This window comes from Jaculus jaculus, chromosome 4, assembly GCF_020740685.1.
Source record: "Jaculus jaculus isolate mJacJac1 chromosome 4, mJacJac1.mat.Y.cur, whole genome shotgun sequence".
NCBI lineage: Eukaryota > Metazoa > Chordata > Mammalia > Rodentia > Dipodidae > Jaculus > Jaculus jaculus.
The window spans coordinates 112,376,234-112,400,123 of NC_059105.1; the positions used below are offsets into that span (position 1 = coordinate 112,376,234).

The 23,890-nt window shown below is 38.9% G+C and overlaps 1 protein-coding gene across 4 annotated transcripts in view; it reads right to left on the minus strand.

The window, feature by feature from the left end:
- Positions 1-406: 406 nt before the first annotated feature.
- Positions 407-23,890, minus strand: part of Il1r1 (interleukin 1 receptor type 1) — an 86,741-nt gene continuing 63,257 nt past the window's right edge. For 3 of the 4 annotated variants that reach the window (XM_045147860.1, XM_045147858.1, XM_045147859.1), the window contains 8 exons: positions 23,650-23,839; positions 22,339-22,507; positions 16,583-16,648; positions 13,935-14,046; positions 6,865-7,016; positions 6,226-6,369; positions 3,338-3,505; positions 407-2,829 (listed from right to left, as the gene is read on the minus strand). In XM_045147860.1, coding sequence (XP_045003795.1) covers positions 2,411-2,829; positions 3,338-3,505; positions 6,226-6,369; positions 6,865-7,016; positions 13,935-14,046; positions 16,583-16,648; positions 22,339-22,507; positions 23,650-23,839 — 1,420 coding nt within the window. In that variant the 3' untranslated portion in view covers positions 407-2,410. Of the gene's footprint in view, positions 2,830-3,337; positions 3,506-6,225; positions 6,370-6,864; positions 7,017-13,934; positions 14,047-16,582; positions 16,649-22,338; positions 22,508-23,634; positions 23,840-23,890 lie in introns of those variants that run through there. The other variant, XM_045147861.1, reaches the window with a different exon arrangement.

Sequence of the window (23,890 nt, forward strand, 5' to 3'; positions counted from 1 at the left end):
AAAGGAAGGCAGAGAAACAAATTTTCAATAGAGGGTTTTAACAATTTTATTGGAAAACAAGTTCAGTTAATAATATACGCTGTACATGAATTTGATAGTTTATGACACGAAATGTATTTGGCATTTGCTGACGAATTATATAAACAAGATTTTTAAAAAATGCCTTCATCATTAACCAGCATAAACATAATTTATTAACAATATAAAAAATGGCTCAATACCTTTTCTGTCATTGTAAGTAAAATTAAAATAGGCATGAGAAACCAGTCATGGTGGTGCACACTTTTAATCCTAGCACTCAGGAGGCAGAGGTAGGAGGATCACTGTCAGTTTGAGGCCACCCTGAGACTACATAGTGAATGCCAGGTCAGTCTGGACTAAAGTGAGACCCTACCTCTAAAAAACAAACAAACAAACAAAAAGAAAAAAAGAAAGAAAAAAAAAACAGGTAGGCAAAGGAAACAATAAATTCTGCTAAGCCAGTTTTAAACACTGGGAACTAAACATTGTTGCATTTGCAAACATTTTCAACCCTGGGCTGACTTTTTGAAAATGTCATCAGAAAGTACAGTGAAATCTAATTACTGAGGAAAACAAGAAAGCAAAGGCTTAAACAGGGTGTTTTTTTGAGGGGAGGTTGATAAGTCTGGGGACACCGCCAGGGGCCAGGAATGTAGACCTTCATCCTCTGGGGCCCTGCCCTAGAGATGGACAGCGTTACTACATTCCTGTGGGGTCATTCTTGTCACAGACTTATCCCCCACTCTCTCCTTTCCAACATTCTAGTTGCCACACCAGTAATTCTTTGCTGCTCCTACTCCTCTTATTCTGGCCAATTAGCCACTAATTCTGATTGATGCATGATATAAACGCATGCCAATGTATTTGCTAGGTGAAAGACTAAAATCATGGGTAAAATTAAACTTTGAAAGCAACTAACAGATCTCTGGGGTCATGACACACCCTCATCCCCATCAGACTTTCTAGCAGCAGCCTCTATGCACTGGCAAACACAACTGAGGCCGTTCTTTTACACAGTAGCTCCCAGACAGCACTCAGTACTGTCAAACTGGACCCAGGAGAAAACAGATGGAGAGTGGAGAGTCAAAATATTAAGCTTTGTGTTTTTTGTCTAGTTCTAGTTACGGGGACAAATTTCAAATGGATTTGTTCTCCCATAATAGTAGATATTCAAAATACAAACTGATCATCTTTAGTCATGCAACCTTTAAAACCATAAATTGGCCTCTGATAAGTGGCACAAGAACTTGGCTTTGCGATTTTCCAAATTTGTTCTAATTCTTCTAAAGACTTATCAATATTTTCTTTTTAAAATAAATATTTAATTTATTTATTTGCAAGAGAGAAATAGAGAGAGAGAAAATGGGCATGCTCAGCTGGAGAAAATTCAAGGAAGAATTCTAGTCAGAGGTGATGGGAGAGGGAGCACGGGAGGTGTGCTAGAGGAAGGTTTAAAGGCCAAGAGGCGGGTCTAGGAGTCACACCAGTGAAGGGAGGGGACGGCTAGAAGGCAGGGTTGGGATGGGGCGGGGAACAAGCTGGTGGAGGAGTGCAGTTCTGACTTCAGTTTCTGCCCAGGAGGAGCCTATGGGAGGTGTTTCAAGTCAGCTGCAGTGGCCGAGGTAATAGCAGCATTTTCTAAGGAAATATCCATCAGCAGGCTATGCTTGTAGCAAATAAGGGAGGAAGACATGTGAATCTGTCTTTCCAAAAAGGCAAGGAACCAACTGAAATGCAGAAGGGAGGGAGCATGAAGAGATGCAAAGGTGGATCAGTTCCTGCAACTGTTACTTTTAAAGTGTGTCTGCCTCTGCAGAGAACCAAGGTGATTTTGCAGACATTAAATCCTGGATCACCCCTTTTCCAGTGATGTACAGTTGTCAAGATCTATGAAATGAAATTTACTCTTTAGAAACTGACTCTATTTCCAAAAGGCAAACCAATGAAAATTTCTGCCTTCCTCTGTTGGGTGCCCATGCTTGTGCTTGCCCCCTGTGGGCAGTACTGCTGATGGAAGCCTCCAGAGCCAATGTACCCCAGAGACAGCCATGGTCCCACCGTTAGGCTTCAAGTTTAATGAAACAACCCACTGATGGGGCTATTTCCAGTGAGTCTTTTCCTTCCAGTTCACAGCCGCAGAGCCCTTCCAGTCAGTTCGAGCCTTCTGAGAGCAGCCGTTGTCACTCCCTAAGCCCTCTGCTCTGAACTGCCCTGACCTACTACTGTCACCAAGTCCTGCTCCCTTAACAATCTGATTGCAGACCTTCGGGATCAGAGCTACACAAGTACATGTTAGGTCTGTACGAGTCAGCAGGAGGCCCAGCCTGACCTGCATGCCATGAAAAAGCAGGCACTGCCCCCAAAACCACTCTTGCCCAGCTTCACCAAGTTACCCAAGAGGCAGGTGCACCTCCCTGTGCAGCTTCTCCTTAGTGCCTGGCAGAGGATCCGGGGGGAGTAACTGGTGTTTGGACAGAGATGTCTGCCGCTGGGCTGGCATGTGGTATCTTACATTTTTCCAGAACCTCGTCTCTGCAGACTGTGGCTCCTCTTTAAAGTCCCCTGACCAGCGGATGGCCCCATGTTTCTGTTTAATAAATTTAATAGATTCTGGCATTTTCTCATAGTCTTGGATTTTTTCCAATTCAAGCAGGACAATTTTAATTCCATCCTGAACGAGAGCATTATACATGACTATCTGCTCTTCTGACGAATGACCCAGCCAGCTGAAGCTTTCCATGTTTCTCACTAAAATTATAATTAGTCTTCTGCTTTTCTGTATGTTTTCATTAGTGACCTCAACTGTGTCTGAAAAACATGAAGCACAAAGGAATACATTAAACTGAAACTGGGAACTGTTCTTTCTAGAACAACAACTCAGAAAGTTCTTCTGAACCACCAATTCTGGCCTCCAATTCATTTTATTCCTGTCATGCTTAAAATTAGAGAAAGGACTTTTTAATTTCAAAGCCCAGCTTAAAAAACTGGTCCACAAATGATGAGTTCAGTCATAGAACTCACAAAATAATCAAAAATTTAAAACCTTTTTGTTCAATCATTTGATCTATAGTACTCCCATTTATTTTACCATTTTCTAAGCAACTATGGGGTCTAACTAGTCATTAAGTAAACCAAAAGAATAAAAATCAGTTAAGTGTTGATCTAACAAACTATCAGAGAAAATCATCATACTCCATTTTTAAGAAATTCTTAAAATTGTCAAATATATACTATCATGGTTTTCTAGAATGATAGGCTCCAAACTCCCCAACTATTTTCATAACAAACCTTCAACTTTTGTGCATAATATACATACCTTCCCCAACACAGTCATCCCTTCCATAAATAAACAGCTTATATCCCAACTGTTTTTCTAAGACTTCTGGCAAAAGTTTAAATACAAAAATGTTTAAATTTGAGATGGGTCTGTCACAGAAGGTCTTTGGATACAGTATATAGGCATCATAAGTCTTTCCATCTGAAGCTAAAAGAAGAAAAGTATTTTATTCAGAACTAAGAGGAAAAATATGAGATTTGATAAAATCAGTATCACAAATATTCATCTCATAATGGACTATTCATATTTTTGTACAATTGTGTAATTAAAGGAGCAATATCAAAATTATAATATTTTTTTGAGTTAGTGTCTCACTGTAAACCAGACTGACCTAGAATTCACTATGTAGTCTCAGTATGGCCTCAAACTCACCATAATTCTCCTACCTCTGCCTCTCAAGTGCTGGAAATGAAGGTGTACATCACCACACCCAGCTATAATACTTTTTTTTTTTACTTTAGTACAGTAGTAAGTTTTATTTTCATTTTTCTTGTATGCTATTTAATGTAGTTTTGATAAATAATGTGCCTTCTCACACATTTTAGAAGTTGATTTTTATGTATGATGTGCTCCATGTGTGTTCTTACATGTGAATGTGGGTACATGTATGCCATTGCCTACATATGGAGATCAGAGGACAACCTTGTGTGTCGGTCCTTGCCGTCCACCTTGTTTGAGGCAGGGTCTCTTGTTGCTCACCACTGCAAAAACCAGGCTGGCTGGCCATGAGCTTCTAGGGATTTCTTTTGCCTGCCTCCCATCTCACCATTGGAGTGCTGGGATTGCGACTGTGTCAGGCTTGTACATGTGGCTGCTGGGGTTCACCACTCAGGCCATCCTACTCATATCCCCAGTCCTTAGCACACACTTTTATATCAACATTTAAACATTACTCAGATATTTAAATTGTAATTCAACATGTATCAGATTGTAAAATAAACTAACAAAAACCTATTATTCGATGTAGAAAATATAACTTAAAAAACAACATTTTATATACATGGACATTACCTTCAAAAATGTATTTGCAAAGCCGGGCATGGTGGCGCACGCCTTTAATCCCAGCACTCGGGAGGCAGAGAGGTAGGAGGATCGCCTTGAGTTTGAGACCACCCTGAGACTCCATAGTGAATTCCAGGTCAGCCTGGGCTACAGTGAGACCCTACCTCGGAAAAAAAAAAAAAAAGGGTATTAGCATTGGACTGGAGGGATGGCTTAGCTTTTAAGGCATTTGCCTGCAAAGCTAAAGGACCCTGGTTCAATTCCCCAGGAACCACGTAAACCAGATGCACAAGGCGCATGCATCTGGAGTTCGTTTGCAGTGGCTGGAGGCCCCGCCATGCCCCTTCTTACTCCCTCTCTCAAATAAATTAAAAAAATTTAAAAATGTACTAGTAGCCTCTTTTTTAGCATTAAGAATTTTTTAAAAATTAATATTAATTAATTAGTTAATTAATATGAGAGAGAGAAAGAGGCATAAAGAGAGAGAAAATGGGCATGCTGGAGCCTCCAGCCACTCAAATGAACTCCATATGCATGTGCCACTTTGTGCATGTGGCTTATGTGGGTCCTGGGGAACAAACCTGGATCTTTTGGCTCTACAGGCAAATACCTTATTTGCTACATCATCTTTCAAGCCCCAATAACAAATTTTAGACTGCTCATGTTTTTCCTTGAATTTGTATTTCCATTTTACTTTACTTGTATAATTTTATTTGTTTTTTTTGGGGGGGGGCGTGGTTTTTGAGGAAGGGTCTCACTCTAGCCCAGGCTGACCTGGAATTCACTCTGTAGTCTCAGGGTGGCCTTGAACTCACAGCAATCCTCCTACCTCTGCCTCCTGAGTGCTGGGATTAAAGGCATGCGCCACCATACCCAGCTTATTTGTTATTTTTGAAAGTTCTTAAGCTGGTTATTACATCATAATTTTCTACAACAAACTGTATGTTGAGATTTTATAGACTTAACACTTGTTTTTATTAACATATATTAATTGTGAAAAATAATGGGTTTCATTAGGACATTTTCACACATGTATATAAGATACTTTGATCATATTCAAGTTCATTAACCTTTCATTTTCCTTCTCTATAATGCCTTCCTAAAGTCCTCATCTCCTGAAGTCTATTTATTGTATTTTATTATAAAATTATGATTATCAGGCTGGAGAGATGGCTTAGCAGTTAAGCGCTTGCCTGTGAAGCCTAAGGACCACGGTTCGAGGCTCAATTAACCCAGGACCCACGTTAGCCTGATGCACAAGGGGGTGCACACGTCTGGAGTTCATTTTCAGTGGCTAGAAGCCCTGGCACACCCATTCTCTCTCTGTCTGTCTATCTGTTTCTCTCTCTACCACTCTCAAATAAATAAATAAAAATGAACAAAAAATATTTTAAAATTATGATTATCTTCCATTGAATCACTACTCAGTACATTCAATATGAAAATATCCTTATCACCTTTTTATTACCTTCTTCCCCAAACCTCTAAAACCTAAATTCTATTCATTCTTCTTGTTATACATTATTGTGAAATTATCAAAATAAAATAATTCCTTTCTGATGTATAAAAAATGTATTCATTTCTTCCATTTGAAAGTAGTTTATGGAGGGATCTGTGTCCTGCTCATCACAGAACATGTCCCCAATAAAGGATTCTGAGTAATTTGTAGGCAGATGCTATAAGCCTTTGTGTATCCTGCCAACATGGATGCTAAGGGAGTCACCTAGGAAACAATGGCACTGAGCCTAGTCCATTATGAAACTACACCTGTGCATAAAAATAGTTGCCAATATTGATCACTGAAAACCTTCAGTAAAAAATACTCTTATACATGTTCAGAGAAAATACAGAACACAAAATCATACCTTCTGAGGGGAGAAAACCAAAGCAAGAATCTCTGTACCAAAGTACAAGGTCAACCTTGAAGATCTTATAAACAAAAATGGAGCACATAATCACAACTGTTAAAGTGACAAATATCCCAATCAGGTAATTCTTGAAATCAGGAACTATAATACAGAAGAAGAGGAAAATATTAGAGCCAAAAAGAATTAAAACATTGAACATAGCAATTTGCATATTTTCTTTGTAGAGAAAGCTTATTTGGGAATAACCTTATACTCAGGTCATATTAGCTGATTCATTATTATTAGTACTCATATATATGGGTGTACTAGATAGATACTACTGACAATGTAGCATAGATAGTCAATAAAAGTAAGGGCATTCTTTAAGTTTCCACTTAAACAGCATAATACAAAATACACACAGTAAAAAATAAAATAAAATAAAAAGCATACTGAGGACATAAAGTATAAGAATCAAAATTAGGACAAGTATCAGGGCAGAAAAGGTATAAGAACAAATTTTAGCCAAGAAGTGCCCAGTTAAAGACAGGAGAGGGTATTCTAGGCAAAGGAAATAACCTTGGAAACCTCAAGGTCACAAAAGCCATTACAATTAGTAACAAAAATTAAAGTTCAATAAAAAACCTCATTACTTACCTGGTTCTATTAATTGGATATATGCTGCTTCTAAATTGTTTGTATTCTTGACAAAACAGATAAATGGAAACAGATAAAATTGATGTTTGACTTCTGAAATATTAAGTGTTGTGATAAGTGTACTCCTCTTTATGGCCAAAGGATTTTCCACACTGTTCAAAAGAGAAATGGGGAGAATAAATGAAGTTGAATATACAAGATGCACCAACTATGAATAAGACATAGATGCCTTGTTTATTTCTTTACATATAACATAAATTGCAACTGGAATAAATGTCTTCCCCAGGAACTGGCATGGCAGTCAGCCTGTTGCAAAGACCAGTGTGAACTAGTGTAGTCCCACCACCACTGCCAGTAATGCCAAGTAGCACAAAGAATCAAGTCGAAATTTCTAACTTCGCAGAAGAAAAATACAGACTTAAGTATTCTGTCCTCCACTGGACATGGAGAAGCATGAGTCAAACAAAAGCGACAGGGCAGATGACAACAAGTTTTGCAGAATGGGAAGAAAAGGAGGAGCAACAGGAATCCAGGAGACCCTTAGTACAGACTTAACAGAGCACCTGAATCTTTACCTGCTTTAAGAAGTCTTATAAACTGCTTAAAAACATGTAATTAATTAAAATGTTGCAGCAATGCATGACAAAATGTCAGAAAAAGGCTTCTAACTGACTCAGAATTTTATCAGTAACATGAATTTTTACTGTAAATATATAAGCTCTTACAAATGTTGCCCAGCTTACTCAGCAAATCGCAGAATGGGAAGAATGGGGCAATAGTGACCTGACAACCAGTCCTCAATATGAGATTAAATATTGTATAAGAGCAGACTTCCAGTTAAGATGCCAGCATAGGTACCACGCCAAAGCAGCTTAGGGGGGAAAAAGACCAAAAAAACTCAGCAAAATACACACTTTTACTAAAAAGTGAGGTGTATTAGGAAATTGAAACAGCAGCAGAGAAGTAGAAAAGATCCAGGGCATCCGGAGCCAAAAGCAGCCCCAGCAGGACCCCAACCACGGCAGTGGCAGCAGAGCACCAGAAAGCCACTAGGCTCGGCTGGAGCCACAGGAAAAGCCAGGTGCAGGGATCTCCCACTCACACCGCGCTCTCCGCAACTCAAGAAACGTGAAGGGAGAGCGGCAGTGAACAACGGAGGAGCAGATCACAAGGTAGAAGAACACGTGGAACAGCAAGAGAACTAGAGCAGCTGCGGCTCCCTCCCCTCCCCCACTGCCTGTGCCCAGCTCCAGCAAACAGAGCAGCAGTCCCTGGACCCAGCCACACCAACATGAGCCAAGAACGGGACCCAAGCAGGAGCAGAGTCCCGCTGCAACATCAGCGGATCCGGCACCAGCAACAGTGGCTCCAACAGCAGTGGATCCAGTAGCAGCAGCAGTAGCAGATCCAGCAGAAACAGCTTCAGAGGCAACAGCAGCAGATCCAGCAGCAGCAGCTTCAGTGGCAGCACCAGCAGCAGCAGCAGTGGATCCAGCAGCAGCAGCTTCAGCAGCAGCAGCTTCAGCAGCAGCAGCAACAGACCCAGCAGTGGCAGCTTCACCAGCAGCAGTAGCAGTTCCAGCAGCGGGGGTGCCGTAATACAGGGCAACATTTGCCAGGTTCAGTTTGCCCCACAGGAAAAGCCCATGCCAAGCTCCAGAAATCAGAACAGCAGCCCAACGACCTAGCCAGCAACTTGACTGAGATCAAAATCATCCAAGGTAACTGGGATTGCACCAGGAAAGGGTCTCACTTGGTCACAAGATGACCTGGATCCCTCAACAGAGCAGACATCTTAACCTCTTTGTTGATAGAGGATCTGGTTGTTATAATAACTACTCTTACATAAAGACTGGGTGCTGATTTTGATTGAATATGTACAGTGTTTAGTTAAATTTTAGAATCTACCTGTATTTTATTCCACTCAGCCTACTAGAATACTCCCATAGCAGGGAAATGCAACCCCTAAGAACACCTTTGTAGATACTCTGAGAGTCTTAAGAGCCACACCTAACACCTTAAGCTCCTACCCTGAAGATATATAACATCAAATCAATTGATACAGCTAAGAATACCAAGCTAGCTAGGAAATCCAAGCATTAACTTAATCCAAGATGCAAAAATATATGCATTATAACACAAGAAACACCTAAAAGCAAGACAATATAAATCCACCTAAAAGTATTAATGCATCATAAATGACCTCCAGTGAGAAGAAGTTAGAGGAAATGCCTGAGAAAGATTTCAAAAGAATGATTATAAATATGTTCAAAGAAGTCAACGAACAAATCAAAGGAATCAAAGAAGAAATCAAAGAGGAAATCAAAGGAATAAAAAAAGACACAGGAAACCAATTTAATGAAATAAAGAAGGCAATATAAGACATAAATAAGGAAAAAAAAAAAACAATGAAGAAAACCCAGTCAGAATTACTAGCAATGAAGAACACAGTTAATGAAATAAAAAACTCTGTAGAAAATCTCACCAGTAGAATGGATGAAGGAGAAGACAGGATATCTAAGCTAGAAGACCAGGTGGCAGATCTAATACAGTCCAACAAAGAGAAAGACAAACTTATAGAAATGTATGAGTGGGAATTTCAAGATATTTGGGACACTATGAAAAGATCAAATATAAGAATTCAGGGCATAGTAGAAGGAGAAGAATTCCACTCCAAAGGCATAGTAGGCGTCTTCAACAAAATCATAGAAGAAAACCTCCCCCAAATTGGGAAGGAGGTGCCAATGCAGATACAGGAAGCCTTTAGAATCCCAGCCAGACAAAACCTGGAAAGAACCTCTCCTCACCATATCATAATCAAACTACAAAATACACAAAACCAAGAAAAAATATTGAAAGCAGTTAGAGAGAAAAATCAAGTTACCTACAAAGGCAAGCCCATCAGGATCACAGTAGATTATTCAACACAAACTTTAAAAGCCAGAAGGGCTTGGAGTGATATATTCCAAGATCTGAAAGATAACAACTGTCAACCAAGGTTACTTTATCCTGCAAAGCTATCCATTCAAAGAGACAGAGAAATAAAGACATTCCATGACAAAAGCAGGTTAAAGGAGTATTTGAAGACAAAACCAGCTCTACAGAAAATACTTGATAGAATCCTCCATGCTGAACAAAAGGAAAAGCACACATATAAGGAACCTGGAAAAAAAAACAAGCAAAACTCAAATACTAGTTAACTCAAGAGAGCAAAGGTAGAACCCAAACCACAAAAAAAAGGCAAATATAAATACACACCTTTCAATAATATCTCTTTTTTTGTTTATTTTTATTTATTTGAGAGTGACAGACTAAGAGAGAAAGAGGCAGAGAGAGAGAGAGAGAGAGAGAGAGAGAGAGAGAGAGAGAGAATGGGCACGCCAGGGCCTCCAACCACTGCAAACGAACTCCAGACGCGTGCATGCCCTTGTGCATCTGGCTAACATGGGTCCTGGGGAATCGAGCCTCGAACCAGGGTCCTTAGGCTTCACAGGCAAGTGTTTAACCGCTAAGCCATCTCTCCAGCCCTCAATAATATCTCTTAATATCAACGGCCTCAATGCCCCAACCAAAAGACATAGGTTTGCAGACTGGGTTCAATTTGTTGTCTCCAAGAAACTCACCATTCTACAAAGGATAGACATTCTCTTAACGTGAAAAGTTGGAAAATTGTGTTTCAAGCAAATGGGCCTAGAAAACAAGCAGGGGTTGCTATCCTAATATCTGACAAAGTAGACTTCAGTCCAACATTCGACAAAATCCAACATCCCTTCATGATAAAAGTCCTACAGAGACTGGGAATAGAAGGAACATATCTCAATATAATAAAGCTATTTATGACAAGCCTACAGTCCACATATTACTAAATGGGGAAAAACTGGAAGCTTTTCCACTAAAATCAGCAACAACACAAGGGTGTCCACTGTCCCCACTTTTATTTAATATAGTTTTGGAAGTATTAGCCATAGCAGTAAGGCAAGAGACACACATAAAAGGGATACAAATTGGAAAGGAAGAGACCAAGTTATCATTATTTGCAGATGACATGATTCTGTACATAAAGGACCCTAAAGACTCTACTAGCAAACTGTTAGAGCTGATAAAATCTATAGCCATGTAGCAGGATACAAAATAAATACACAGAAATCAGTAGCCTTCATATTATCTAACAACAAACACACAGAGGATGAAATCAGAGAATCAGTCCCATTCACAATTGCATCAAAAAAAATAAATAAATAAAGTACCTTGGAATAAACCTAACCAAGGAAGTAAAGAATCTCTACAATGAGAACTTTAAAACACTCAAGCGAGAAATTACAGAAGACACTAGAAAGTGGAGAAACAGCCCTTGTTCCTGGATTGGAAGAACCAATATTGTGAAAATGGCAATCTTACCAAAGCAACCTACAGGGCTGGAGAGATGGCGTAGCGGTTAAGCGCTTGCCTGTGAAGCCTAAGGACCCCAGTTCGAGGCTCGGTTCCCCAGGTCCCACGTTAGCCAGATGCACAAGGGGGCGCACGCGTCTGGAGTTCGTTTGCAGAGGCTGGAAGCCCTGGCACGCCCATTCTCTCTCTCTCTCCCTCTATCTGTCTTTCTCTCTGTGTCTGTCTCTCTCAAAGAAATAAATAAAAAAAAAAAAAGCAACCTACACATTTAATGCAATCCCTATCAAAATTCCTAGGCATTCTTCATGGAAATAGAAAAACAATCCAAAAATTCATTTGAAAACACAAAAAATCTCGAATATCTAAAATAATACTGAGCAACAAAAATACAGCTGGTAGTATCACCATACCTGATTTTAACCTATATTACAGAGCCATAGTAACAATAACAGCATGGTACTGGCACAAAAACAGACATGTAGATCAGTGGAACAGAATAGAGGACCCAGATGTAAGTCCAGGTAGCTATAGCCTCCTGATATTCAATAAAAATGCCAAAAATACTCATTGGAGAAAAGACAGCCTCTTCAGCAAATGGTCTTGGGAAAACTGGATATATATCTGTAGAAGGATGAAAATAGATTCTTCTCTCTCTCCATGCACAAGAATTAAGTCTAAATGGATTAAAGACCTTAACATCAGACAGGAAACTCTGAAACTGCTAGAGGAAAAATTAGGGGAAACCCTTCAACATGTTGGTCTTGGCAAAGACTTTCTGAATACAACCCCAATTGCTCAGGCTCTAAAAGCACAGATTAATCACTGGGACCTCATGAAATTACAAAGATTTTGCACTGCAAAGGACACAGTGAAAAAAGCAAAGAGGCAACCTACAGAATGGGAAAAAATCCTCGCCAGCTATATATCTGATAGAGGAATAATATCTAGGATATACAAAGAACTCAAAAAGTTAAATAATAAGGAATCAAACAAGCCATTCAAAAAATGGGCTATGGAGCTAAATAGAGTATTCTCAAAGGAAGAAATATGAATGGCATACAAGCATCTAAAAAATGTTCTACGTCACTAGTCATCAGGGAAATGCACATTAAAACTACATTGAGATTCGATCTCACTCCTGTCAGATTGGCTACCATCATGAAAACAAATGATCATAAATGCTTGCGGGGATGTGGAAAAAGAGGAACCCTTCTACACTGCTGGTGGGAATGCAATCTGGTCCAGCCAGTGGGGAAATCAGTGTGGAGGTTCCTAAAACAGCTCAAGATTGATCTACCATATGACCCAGCTATAGCACCCCTAGGCATATATCCTAAGGACTCATCTCATTTCCTTAGAAGTACATGCTCAACCATGTTTATTGCTTCTCAATTTATAATAGCTGGGGAATGGAACCAGCCTATATGTCCCTCAACTGATGAGTGGATAATGAAGATGTGGCACATTTATACAATGGAGTTCTACTCAGTGGTAAAGAAAATTGAAGTTATGAAATTTGCAGAAAAATGGATGGATCTGGAAAGGATTATACTAATTGAGGTAACCCAGGCCCAGAAAGCCAAGCACCACATGTTCTCCCTCATATGTGGATCCTAGATACAGATTATTGAGCTTCTGTGTGAGAAGGAAAATACTTAGTAGCAGAGGCCCAGTAAGTTAAAAAGGAGACATAAAGGGAAGAGAAAGGAACGGAGGAGGGTACTTAATAGGTTGGTATTGTATATATGTAACTACAATGATTGAGATGGGGAGGTAATATGATGGAGAATGGAATTTCAAAGTGGAAAGTGTGGGGCGGGGAGGGTTTTACCATGGTATATTTTTTATAATCATAGAAAATGTTAATAAAAATTGTGAAAATAAAAAAAATAGCACATAAGGTCTGGAGAAATGCCTTAGCGGTTAAGGCATTTGCCTGTGAAGCCAAAGGATGCAGGTTTGATTCCCCAGGACCCACCTAAGCCAGGTTCACTAGGGGCACATGCGTCTCGAGTTCATTTGCAGTGGCTACGGGCCCTGGCATGTCCATTCTCTTGCTGTCTGTCTCTCTTCTCTCTCCCTCTCCCTCTCCCTCTCCCTCTCTCTCTCTCTCCTTGCAAATAAATAAATATATTAAAATAAAACACATAGGATGCTACTCCTTCACTACTCTGGCCAATTATAAATTACTCAATGTATAGACATATTTTGTCTTTTTTTTCTTACTATACATTTCATTCTTCTAGCAAGAATGCTGGAAGGAATATTTTAGGTGAATATTTTTCTTCTGTCTTTGTGAGGGAAAACTTTCTTTTTTTAAAAAAAAATTTTGTTGTTGTTCATTTTTATTTATTTATTTGAGAGTGACACAGAGAGAAAGAGGCAGATAGGTAAAGAGAGAGAGAGAGAGAGAATGGGTGCGCCAGGGCTTCCAGCCACTGCAAACGAACTCCAGACGCGTGCGCCCCCTTGTGCATCTGGCTAACGTGGGTCCTGGAGAATTGAGCCTCGAACCGGGGTCCTTCGGCTTCACAGGCAATCGCTTAACCACTAAGCCATCTCTCCAGCCCGGGAAAACTTTCTAAATATAATAAATAAAAGAAATCACAAAGCAAAAAAAAATAAATATTGTATAAATTTTTGACATAGAACTTAATATCAAAATTGATTACCATACTCACAACTGATAGTCTTCTACCAGTATAGGATCATCAATTTCTGACCCATTCCACTTCCAATAGACAAGGTCGGTCAACTGGCCAGTGACATTACAAATCAATTGTATCTTGGATCCTGCCAAACAATGTATTTTGACCAGATTAGCTGAGTTTTATCCCAAACCACCTATCTATATTAGTGAAGGGCTACTGAATAAACAATTAAATGATGAAAAAGCAAATGGAAGATGAAAATTTCCCTTAAATTCATTAGCCGGATTTGGCCATTATTAGTAACTTTGTGTCTCTTACCCCTGGGCCTCCTCTGCACACATGTGCAATTTTCAAATGAGATCTTGTGGTCTGGCATTTTATAAATATTGTAGACTGGGGAATTGAGCATGATTAGCCCTCCAAAATACACCAGTGGTTCATAATATAGCTATGCACTAACAATCTGCCTCTTGCTAAACAGTTTATTTTCTATCTTCTATTATTATGATTTGTATTCCAAAGAATGAATATATATACATATATATATGATTACTTTGGGTAAACACCTGCAAAAATGGGTTGTGGAGATAGCTCAACACATAAAGAGCTTACTACACAAACATGAAAACCTGAGTTTGGACACCCAGTATCTATCTATAATCCAAGAATTTGGGAGATGGAGATAGAGAATGCCTGTACCATGTTGGCTATCTCAAATAGCTGTATCTGAGTTCTGAGTCCAAGTGAGACTTTGTCTCAATAAATAAAGTGGAGGTGATGGAGGAAGACATCGGATATCAACCCTTGTCCTCAACATGGAGGCATACACATGTGTACCCACATACATACGTGTGCCCACATACACACATGTACATACACACATAGAAGAAGAACTGAATTAAACGAGATACTTTTTCTTGTGTTGAAGATCAAACTGGAGGTTCTGGTACACCTGCAGTTTCACAAGGAAATACATATTTGAAAAGCAAACCCCTCTCCTGCACCAACCAGTCCATTCACTCTAGCAATATAATCACCATTTCCCTAAGTGTCCAGGAAATAGGAGCTTTGGTGAATCATTGCCCATTGAGAAAAAAATACACTTAAGTTTTCAACTGTATTATTGTTATTATTGTCCTTATTATTAGAACTATTATTATTATCAGCCATATGCTGTGCTGGGGACAGAATCCAGCATCTAGAGCATGCTAGACAAGCACTCGAGCTCTGCTCTGCATACAGCCTGGCCCTCGGGAATTTCTTGAAGTCATGGTGAACTGACACATTTTTCCTGAGTTTTGTCCTCATCTACCCTTTTTCTCAGAGCTGTTTTGTATGTTCAGTGTCCAATTATACAACCAAGTTCTCACATCAAGCTCACTGGTATTGAGGCGTGCTTTATTAATCAGATATTAACTCTTAATCACACAGGAAATGTTCTAGATAGCTTTGCAGGTTAGTTGCCTTGATCTTATGTATGAAAATTCTTGCCGGGCATGGTGGCGCACACCTTTAATCCCAGCACTCGGAAGGCAGAGGTAGGAGGATCGCCATGAGTTCGAGGCTACCCTAAGACTCTACAGTGAATTCCAGATCAGCCTGGGCTAAAGTGAGAACCTACCTCAAAAAAAAAAAAAAAATTCTTCAATGAAGATCTTTCATGCTCAACACTATTCTTTATCTGTCTTCATTCTATTTGTTTTCTGAATGCCCTCTCTGTCATCCAATAAGGAAAATACCAATGTACAATTTTATTTTATTTATTTAAATAAATAAATAATAATATTTAAATAAATAAAATAAAAATTACTATCATCTTTTGACCTGCAGTACCACCCTTCTACGTAAATGCTTAACTATAATGATAAGAAATCCTGTCTCGCTCAAATTAATTACATTGCTTATTCTTAGGCATTTGATCTTGCCCTTCGGCTGGTGGTTTCATAAGTTGTAAACATCCATAGGAAGTAAGTGAGTGAATCAGACACAACCAGACTTTTGCCATGAAAGTAAAGTAAAATACAAAAATTAAAAGAAAACATTTTTTGGGCTGGAGAGATGGCTTAGCGTTTAAGGCACTTGCATACAAAGCCAAAGGATCCCAGTTCGACTCTCCACAACCCACGTAAGCCAGATGCACAGGGGATGCAATCATCTGGAGTTCGTTTGCAGTGGCTGGAGGCTCTGGCATGCCCATTCTCCTTCTCTCTCTCTCTCTCTCTCTCTCTCTCTCTCATAAATAAATAAATAAATAAGTATATATTTACAAAAAAACATTTTTAAGGGCTGGAGAGATGACTCAGTGTAAAGGCACCTGCCTGGAAAGCCTAAAGACCCAAGTTCAATGCTCTTGTACCCATGTAAAGCCAAATGCACAAAACGATGCATGCATCTGGAGTTCATTTACAGGGGCTAGAGGCCTTGGTGTACCCATTCTTTCTCTTTCCTCTTTCTCCCTCTGTCTCTCTATCTCTGTCTCTTTCTCTTATGTTTCTTTCTGCTTTCAAATAAGTAACATGAAAATATTTTAACAAAAAGAAAAACATTTTAAGATATAATGTGTGCCACTCTACCTTCTTCTTTATATCTATGCAGTATAGAGTTGATGTTGTGTTGATCATGAGGTTCCATGCTATCATAGTCTTAATTTCAAACCATGCTGCATGGAGCCCACTTACCTAGGACAGCTTCCATTGTCTCATTTGCTGGACTCACAATCACAGGTTTCTCCTGCTTGGGTGTCTCTGAAAGAAGAGTCCACAATGCATCTCAGTCTCTCACAGATCAGAATCACAACTGATGCCAACCGGTAGCAAACATATTAAATGGCATCTGACCAAATGGTTCCTCAAATTCTGGAAAGGTGTGCAGCAGGTAATTCGAGGTAAGAATCTGTAAATACCTACATAAAAGCTGGGCAGTGCAAACCCATGGGTGTTGCACTACAAAATACACATGCAAACCGGACTCCACACGTCAGAGTGTGCCTATCATAGCAAATATGAAGACAGTAGCCATGGAAAGTCACCTCCTTTAGCAGAAGAACTAGCCAGTGCTATGCCTTCTATGACTGCAACTGTGGAAATGACCTAGCAACCATTGGTGAATGCCAAACAATTAGGCACAAATTTATTTTTTAAATTTTTGTTCATTTTTATTTGAGAGCAACAGACAGAGAAAGAGGCAGAGAGAGAGAGAGAGAGAGAGAGAAAGGTATGCCAGGGCCTCCAGCCACTGCAAAGGAACTCCAGATGCGTGCGCCCCCTTGTGCATCTGGCTAATGTGGGTCCTGGGGAATCGGGCCTCGAACCGGGGTTCTTAGGCTTCACAGGAAAGCGCTTAACCGCTAAGCCATCTCTCTGGACCAGGCACAAATTTATTAAAATAGGCAGAAAACTGTAATAAAAAAAGAGTCTCAGAAATGAATCTGATTATTCTTTATAAGATCAACTTGAAGTGTTGATCTGTGGTAAGAAGACACAATAAACAGCAACCAAACTTGGTTCCCAGTATTATATCACAGGCAAGTAAGTACATAAATTCCTTGAGAACAAGATATTAAATTTTGTTTTCAGCTCTGGAAGTACAAAAGTAGATTTTCAATAAAGACTTTGGGACCCAGATATGAGCAAAAAGCATAAAGCATCATTGGGCTGGACCTAGGAGAAAGTTCAAATATTACCCAACTCCTGAGTTAAAAATATGCTGTCTGTACATATAAGATAAGGAAAATAGACAGAATATGTTAAAACCTTAATCTATTTTACAATTTTCACAGTACTCAGTTCACTCTAAAGTTTGACCCAGTTGTTTGGTTGTTGTGTCTCAAGAAAGATAATCCAGAGCTAGACAGCATCCGTGTAGGCTGTTGAAACTCAAGAATATGGCCAAGAAAGAAAGTGAGGAGGATTTAAGAAGATGGAAAGACCTCCCATGCTCCTGAATAGGTAGAATTAATATTGTGAAAATGGCAATTCTACCAAAAGCATTAGACAGATTTAATGCAATACCAGTAGATTTAAGCAAAATCAATAAAAATACCAGCATCATTCTTCACAGTGATTGAAAAAATGCTCTCAAATTCACATGGCATGACAGCAGGCCTTGGATATCAAAACATGTCCTCAGGAGAAAGAAAAACACACACAAAAATCACCACCTCTGAAGGTATCACCATACCTAATCTATAGTTAGATTACAAAGCCATAGTAACAGAAACAGCCTGGTACTGGAATAAAAACAGAAACATTGACCAATTGAACAGAACTGAAGACCCAGACCTTAGGTCAAGTCACTACAACTACTTGATCTTTGAAAAAGGTGCCAATAATGTAGACTGGGGAAAAGACAGCATCTACAACAAACGGCACTGGACCAATTGGATGACCATATGCAGAAAAATGAAACTAGATCCAAACATTCCTCCATACACAAAAGTTAAGTACAAATGGACCTCGATATAAGATCTGAAACTCAACTACTGGAAGAAAAAATAGGAGGCACACTTGATGATACAGGACTAGGAAAAGACTTTTTGAATAAAAGCACAGTAGCCCAGGAAATTAAATAAGCACTCAACCAATGGGATTTCATGAATCTAAAATGCCTTTGCACAGATAAACATACCATGAACACAGCCAATAGATTACACACTGAATGGAAGAAAATCATTGCCAGCTATACCACTGACAGAAGCCTAATACTAGAATCTACAAAGAACTCAAAAAACCAAACACTAAAAAAATTAAACAACCCATTCCAAAAGAGGGGCAGAGAACTGAATAGAGTTCTCAAAGTAAGAATTACATATGGCTAACACACACTTAAGAAAATGTTCAACATCTCTAAACATTAGGGCAATGCAAATTAAAAACAACTATGAGATTCCAGCTTACTCCAGTAAGGACAGCAAACATTAAAAAATCAAATTAAAGCTGGGCGTGGTGGCGCATGCCTTTAATCCCAGCACTCGGGAGGCAGAGGTAGAAGGATCACAGTGAGTTCAAGGCCACCCTGAGACTACATAGTAAATTCCAGGTCAGCCTGAGCCAGAGTGAGACCCTACCTCGAAAAAAAAAAAAAATCAAATTAAAATAAATGTTGGCAAGGATGTGGAGAAATAGGACCATTCATTCACTGCTGTTTGGAATGTAAGCTGGTACAACCACTATGGAAATCAATATGGAGACTCCTGAAAAGGATGAATACAGACTTACCAACAGACCATGTTATTCCCTTACTGGGAAGTTATCCTAAAATCTCCACACCTCATTTCAGAGATATTTGTTCAACCATGTTTATAGCTGCTCAATTCATAATAGCTAAGAACTGGAATCAACCCAGGCGCCCATCATTGAACAAATGGATAACCAAGTTGTGGTATATCTGCACAATGGAATTCTACTCAGCAGTAAGAAAGACGACACAATGAAATTTGTAGAAAAATGGTCAAACTTAGAACAGATCATACTCAGCAAACTCACACAATCACAGAAAGATAAACATCACATGGTGCCACTCATCTGTGGTTCCTAACCTGGATCAGCCTTACTTGCCGGCATACCTGAATGGTATCTCGAGCCTTGGACAATAGGGATGGTAGTGCTTGGGAAAATCAGAAAAGTGTGGGGAGTGGGGGCAAAACTGAACCCAAATTGAACTGGTACCATAGAAAACTATATCCTGGAAGTTAGACTAAAAGGTTGTACCCTCAACAGGACCTTAGAGGGAGTACCTGAATCAAAGTGCCCTGAAGAGAGTGAGATGAAGCTTAACCTTAAATTTCTCCTGTTTCTCTTTTTTTTTTTTTTTCTGTCCTTTTCTTTTTTCTTTTCCCTTGGAACTGTCCTGTAATTTCCTATACCAGGACAATGGTTAACATCTACAACAAGTTGTTGATCAGAAAGACCCACAAGGTCTCCCAAAACAAACAAGATAGACTCCTGTCAGAGCACTTGATTACCCACCAGAGGTTAATTGTAAGATTCTACTGCTGAACTCACCATACACTGTCAGCATGGACCATGGAGAGACTTGGTTGGAATCCAGAAAGGATCCAGTCCCCAGACAGTTAGCCCATATAGTACTGGAAGGTACTACATGAGGTATCAGGGGAAACTGACAACAACTGTCTGAACAACTCAAAGTCTAAGCTATTCAGAAGCAAACAACATGAGGTGATGATCACACAAGTGCAATAGTGGCACACAGCCATGGTGGGTAACCAACTGATCTTGGATTGGCTAACAGATCTGTTCAGTGGAAAGGAAACCATATCTGGAACTGGGAAACATACCCAGATAATGATTTTGCTTTCCAATGTCAAGCTCCTGCTAATCTTGGGCTATAAGAGGGTCTTTACACCCTTTAAATTCTCTCTATATTAATAATGGCTATCCCATTTAACAAGTGCTGACTTCACTCTCTAATGGAGATTCTGCTTTTCTTTTTCAGATGGGAAGAGGACCAGAGGAGATAAACAAGCCAGTGCATTCCACCCTAGCCCCAGCTGAAACTGCAGAGGAATTGGAGAAATGAGCAAGAGTGCTGCTTTCTCTGTGAACCTGATATCAGCACAAGGGTGAAGGAGATAGACACTGAGGACACTCAACACATACCAAAGCAGAAATCTAGAGGGCTCCTATGAGCCCATCACTGAAGCAGACTTAAAATGTACCCATCATGGCTCAGAGAATTTTTCAGAAGAGGGGTCAGAAAGATTGTTAGAGCCACAAGTTGGTATATTAGGCACAGAGACATTGCCTCTCCCCCATAACTGACTGCTGCCCCCTCCCACAATGCATAACCCACCATTCCCATGGGGTTGACCTGCATCCCCAATGAGGAAGGCATCTAAGAAAAGTGGCAGGGATGAGGGAAATGATGGTACCAACATGTGTTGTTTACATACTAAGTATGTCCACATCTAATAAAAATAAATTTTTAAAAATGAATATGGTTATGATACAAGGGCCACTGAAAACTGGGAACCACTGGACCAAGATATGCAACTAATACCTATATGATAAAATTTATCTGTGAAAAATATATTATTAAATGATTGAGAAAATGCTGCTACATGTATAGTGATCGTATTTTTGGTTTGCCTGGGGTAGTTCCAATTATGGTCCAGCATAATTACTCACAGTCATTCCTTTAACTTGCAAACTAAAAAACAGGTTTTGGTTGGATTGCCTTCTTACTTACAGCTGAAAGCTACCATTTACCGAAAGGTTGATGTTCTGCCCCATGCCAGGTAACTTGTGGGAATGTATTTTGTTTCATTTAGTTGTGAAATAGTTTGTGATATGACACGTGGGCACACAAGAATTGAGAGCCCCGCAAAAGCTAAGTACACCATCATACACTTGTTCACTGCTCACCTGCTTTTTACAAAACTTTGCTCTGCACCAGGCACATGATTATAAACTGAGGTTTGCTCAGCTTATAATATTCCCATTAACATTAGAATGTTATGTCATCTTCTTACAGAGGAGGAAAGTTTAATTAAGTTAGCTAAGACAAACAAACAGAAGGCAGATTCTGGGAGTACAATATCTCCAAATCTATTAGGGTCTACCTCATTCACAACAATAATTATTTTGTTATACTTGTTTATTTGTTTGTTTGTTTGCTAGTTGGTTGTTTCGTTCCTGTGTTGCCATACTGGCATCTGAACCAAAGCCTAACTCACATATGCTAGGCAAATACTGAGTTATATCCCCAATCAATAACAGTGATTGATTTATCTTAATAAAATTCTCTTTCTAATGTGGAAGAGGTGGTGGAAAGAATGTAAGAGCCAAAGGAAGGGTAGGACTCCTTACAACATGCTCCCTCCAGACATAAAGTGGCTTCGATATCCATGACCTCATAGTGCCTGACACTACCTACACAAGACCATCATAAGAGGAGGGAAAGATTATGACATCAAAATAAAAGAGAGACTTATTGAGATGGGGAGGGGATATGATGGAGAGTGGAATTTCAAAGGGGAAAAGGTGGGAGGGAGGGTATTATCATGGGACTTTTTTTTATAACCATGGAAAATGTTTTTAAAAATTGAAAAAAAATTAAATTAAAAAAAAGTTCTCAAACTCCCCAAGACTAGCTCTCAAATGTTATCATATATCAGCTAGGGGGAGCCCCAGAGTTCTCTGGAGGAATCAGCTTTCGTTAAATATAAGGAGAGACTTATATTACCAGTTTAAAAGCAAAGCTCATAATGTTTCTGTTTGATTAACTCTCCTTCTAAAGTTTTTCCTCCCTCAGAAGGAAAAGATTTACAGAGCAATCAGTAACATTATAACTATGGGACACTGTGTGTCAATGAGCAATTCTTGGATTTAGTTTCTCCATGTACAATAAAAGTAATATTAGAAACATCTCTGGGCTGCTCCAGATCTAAACTCCTTGGATTGGAGCTATGACTCACCTTCTGTGAGAAATTCTATTACTCGGGTAGCAGGATATTGCTTCCCCAGGTGCGTGTAGGATACTTGACAAGTGTAGTTCCCTCTATGCTCTTCTGTCACATCTTTCACAATCAGTTTATTTGTGACCCCCAAAAAACTAATATTGTCAAGATGCAGAGGTTCACAGTCCTAGATAAAAGTAGAGAAAAGAATGAACAATCATAACTTATAAGCTCAATAGTAGCTTCATTTTTACACATTTAGCAAATTCAGAATTTGAAAATGTTGCTCGTATAGAGTATGTGTTTAGTACTGTATTTCTTCCTATTTGGAAAACTTAATTATAATACTATAATACTAAATCTTATAGCCTAGAGTCTCATGCAATGAAAGCAAGTAAAGATAATTTTTTTCCAAGAAAGTTTAAAGAAGAATGTTAACATTGCATTTTATCAATATTGTAGTCCCTTTCTTCACTGATGTTTATTTTTCTTTCTTTTTTAATATTTTATTTTTATTTATTTATGTATTTGAGAGAGAGATAAAGACAGAGATAGAAAGACAGACAGAAAGAGGAGGACATAGAGAGAATGAGTATGGGCACGCCAAGACCTTCTACCATTGCAAACGAACTCCCTATGCATGTGCCTTTTTGAATCTCTGGGTTTATGTGGGTACTAGCGCACTGACCCTTATCTCTCAACCTTTGCTAACAAGCTCCTTAAACCATCAAGCTATCTCTCCAGTCCTATTTTTTTTCCTTGTTCCTTAAACTCTAAAAGATGATGTCCCTTGTAAGTTCCACCAGACTATGTAAATTAAAGGTACCAAAATACAGCATGTTATACAAATGCAAGTCAACCTAGTTTTCAAAAAAATTATAGCAACTACAAAGTTACTTGTGGAACATTTCATTTTTAATGAAACACAACGTTAAGAGCATCATCTTGGTAGTGGAGTATTTACATTCAATTTCAGCTGTGTCACATGTTCCCTGTGGGCTATACCCTCAGGCAAATATGTTATTCGACAGTGATTTCTCAAAGGGCTTAAATTTCTAATCAGATTTTTCTTCAACATTTATTTCTACTATTACTTTTCTCAAAATTATATTGTACTTTGTTAAATAAAAAATAGAAAGTAAGATTTTAGGTAAGTTTCAAATTCAATGAATGCAGTATTACAATTTTTTTTTTTGTTTCTCTATCAAGTTTCACCACTAAGAAATAAACTATACAAATTGGCAAATATTTTTTCAGTTACATTTTATTGACCCACACAGAAAACGAGTTTATTTTAAAAAAAAAGCGCCACATTTAAAATAAAATTACCTTATACCACTGAACTTTGGGCAACTCATTATTTTCATCTTTAAAAAAATCCAAATAAGGGCACACAAGACTTCCATCTGCTGCAATGTACAGTCTCTGTGGAAATACAGCTTTTGTGTTAAAACACAAGTCAGGCTCATTCTCCAAAACCTCTGTAGTTATTTTAAGTCTGAGGCAGTAAGTTGAATTTCTAAAATAAAGTGGAAAATGGAAATTAAACATTATCAAAAGAATTTCCTGT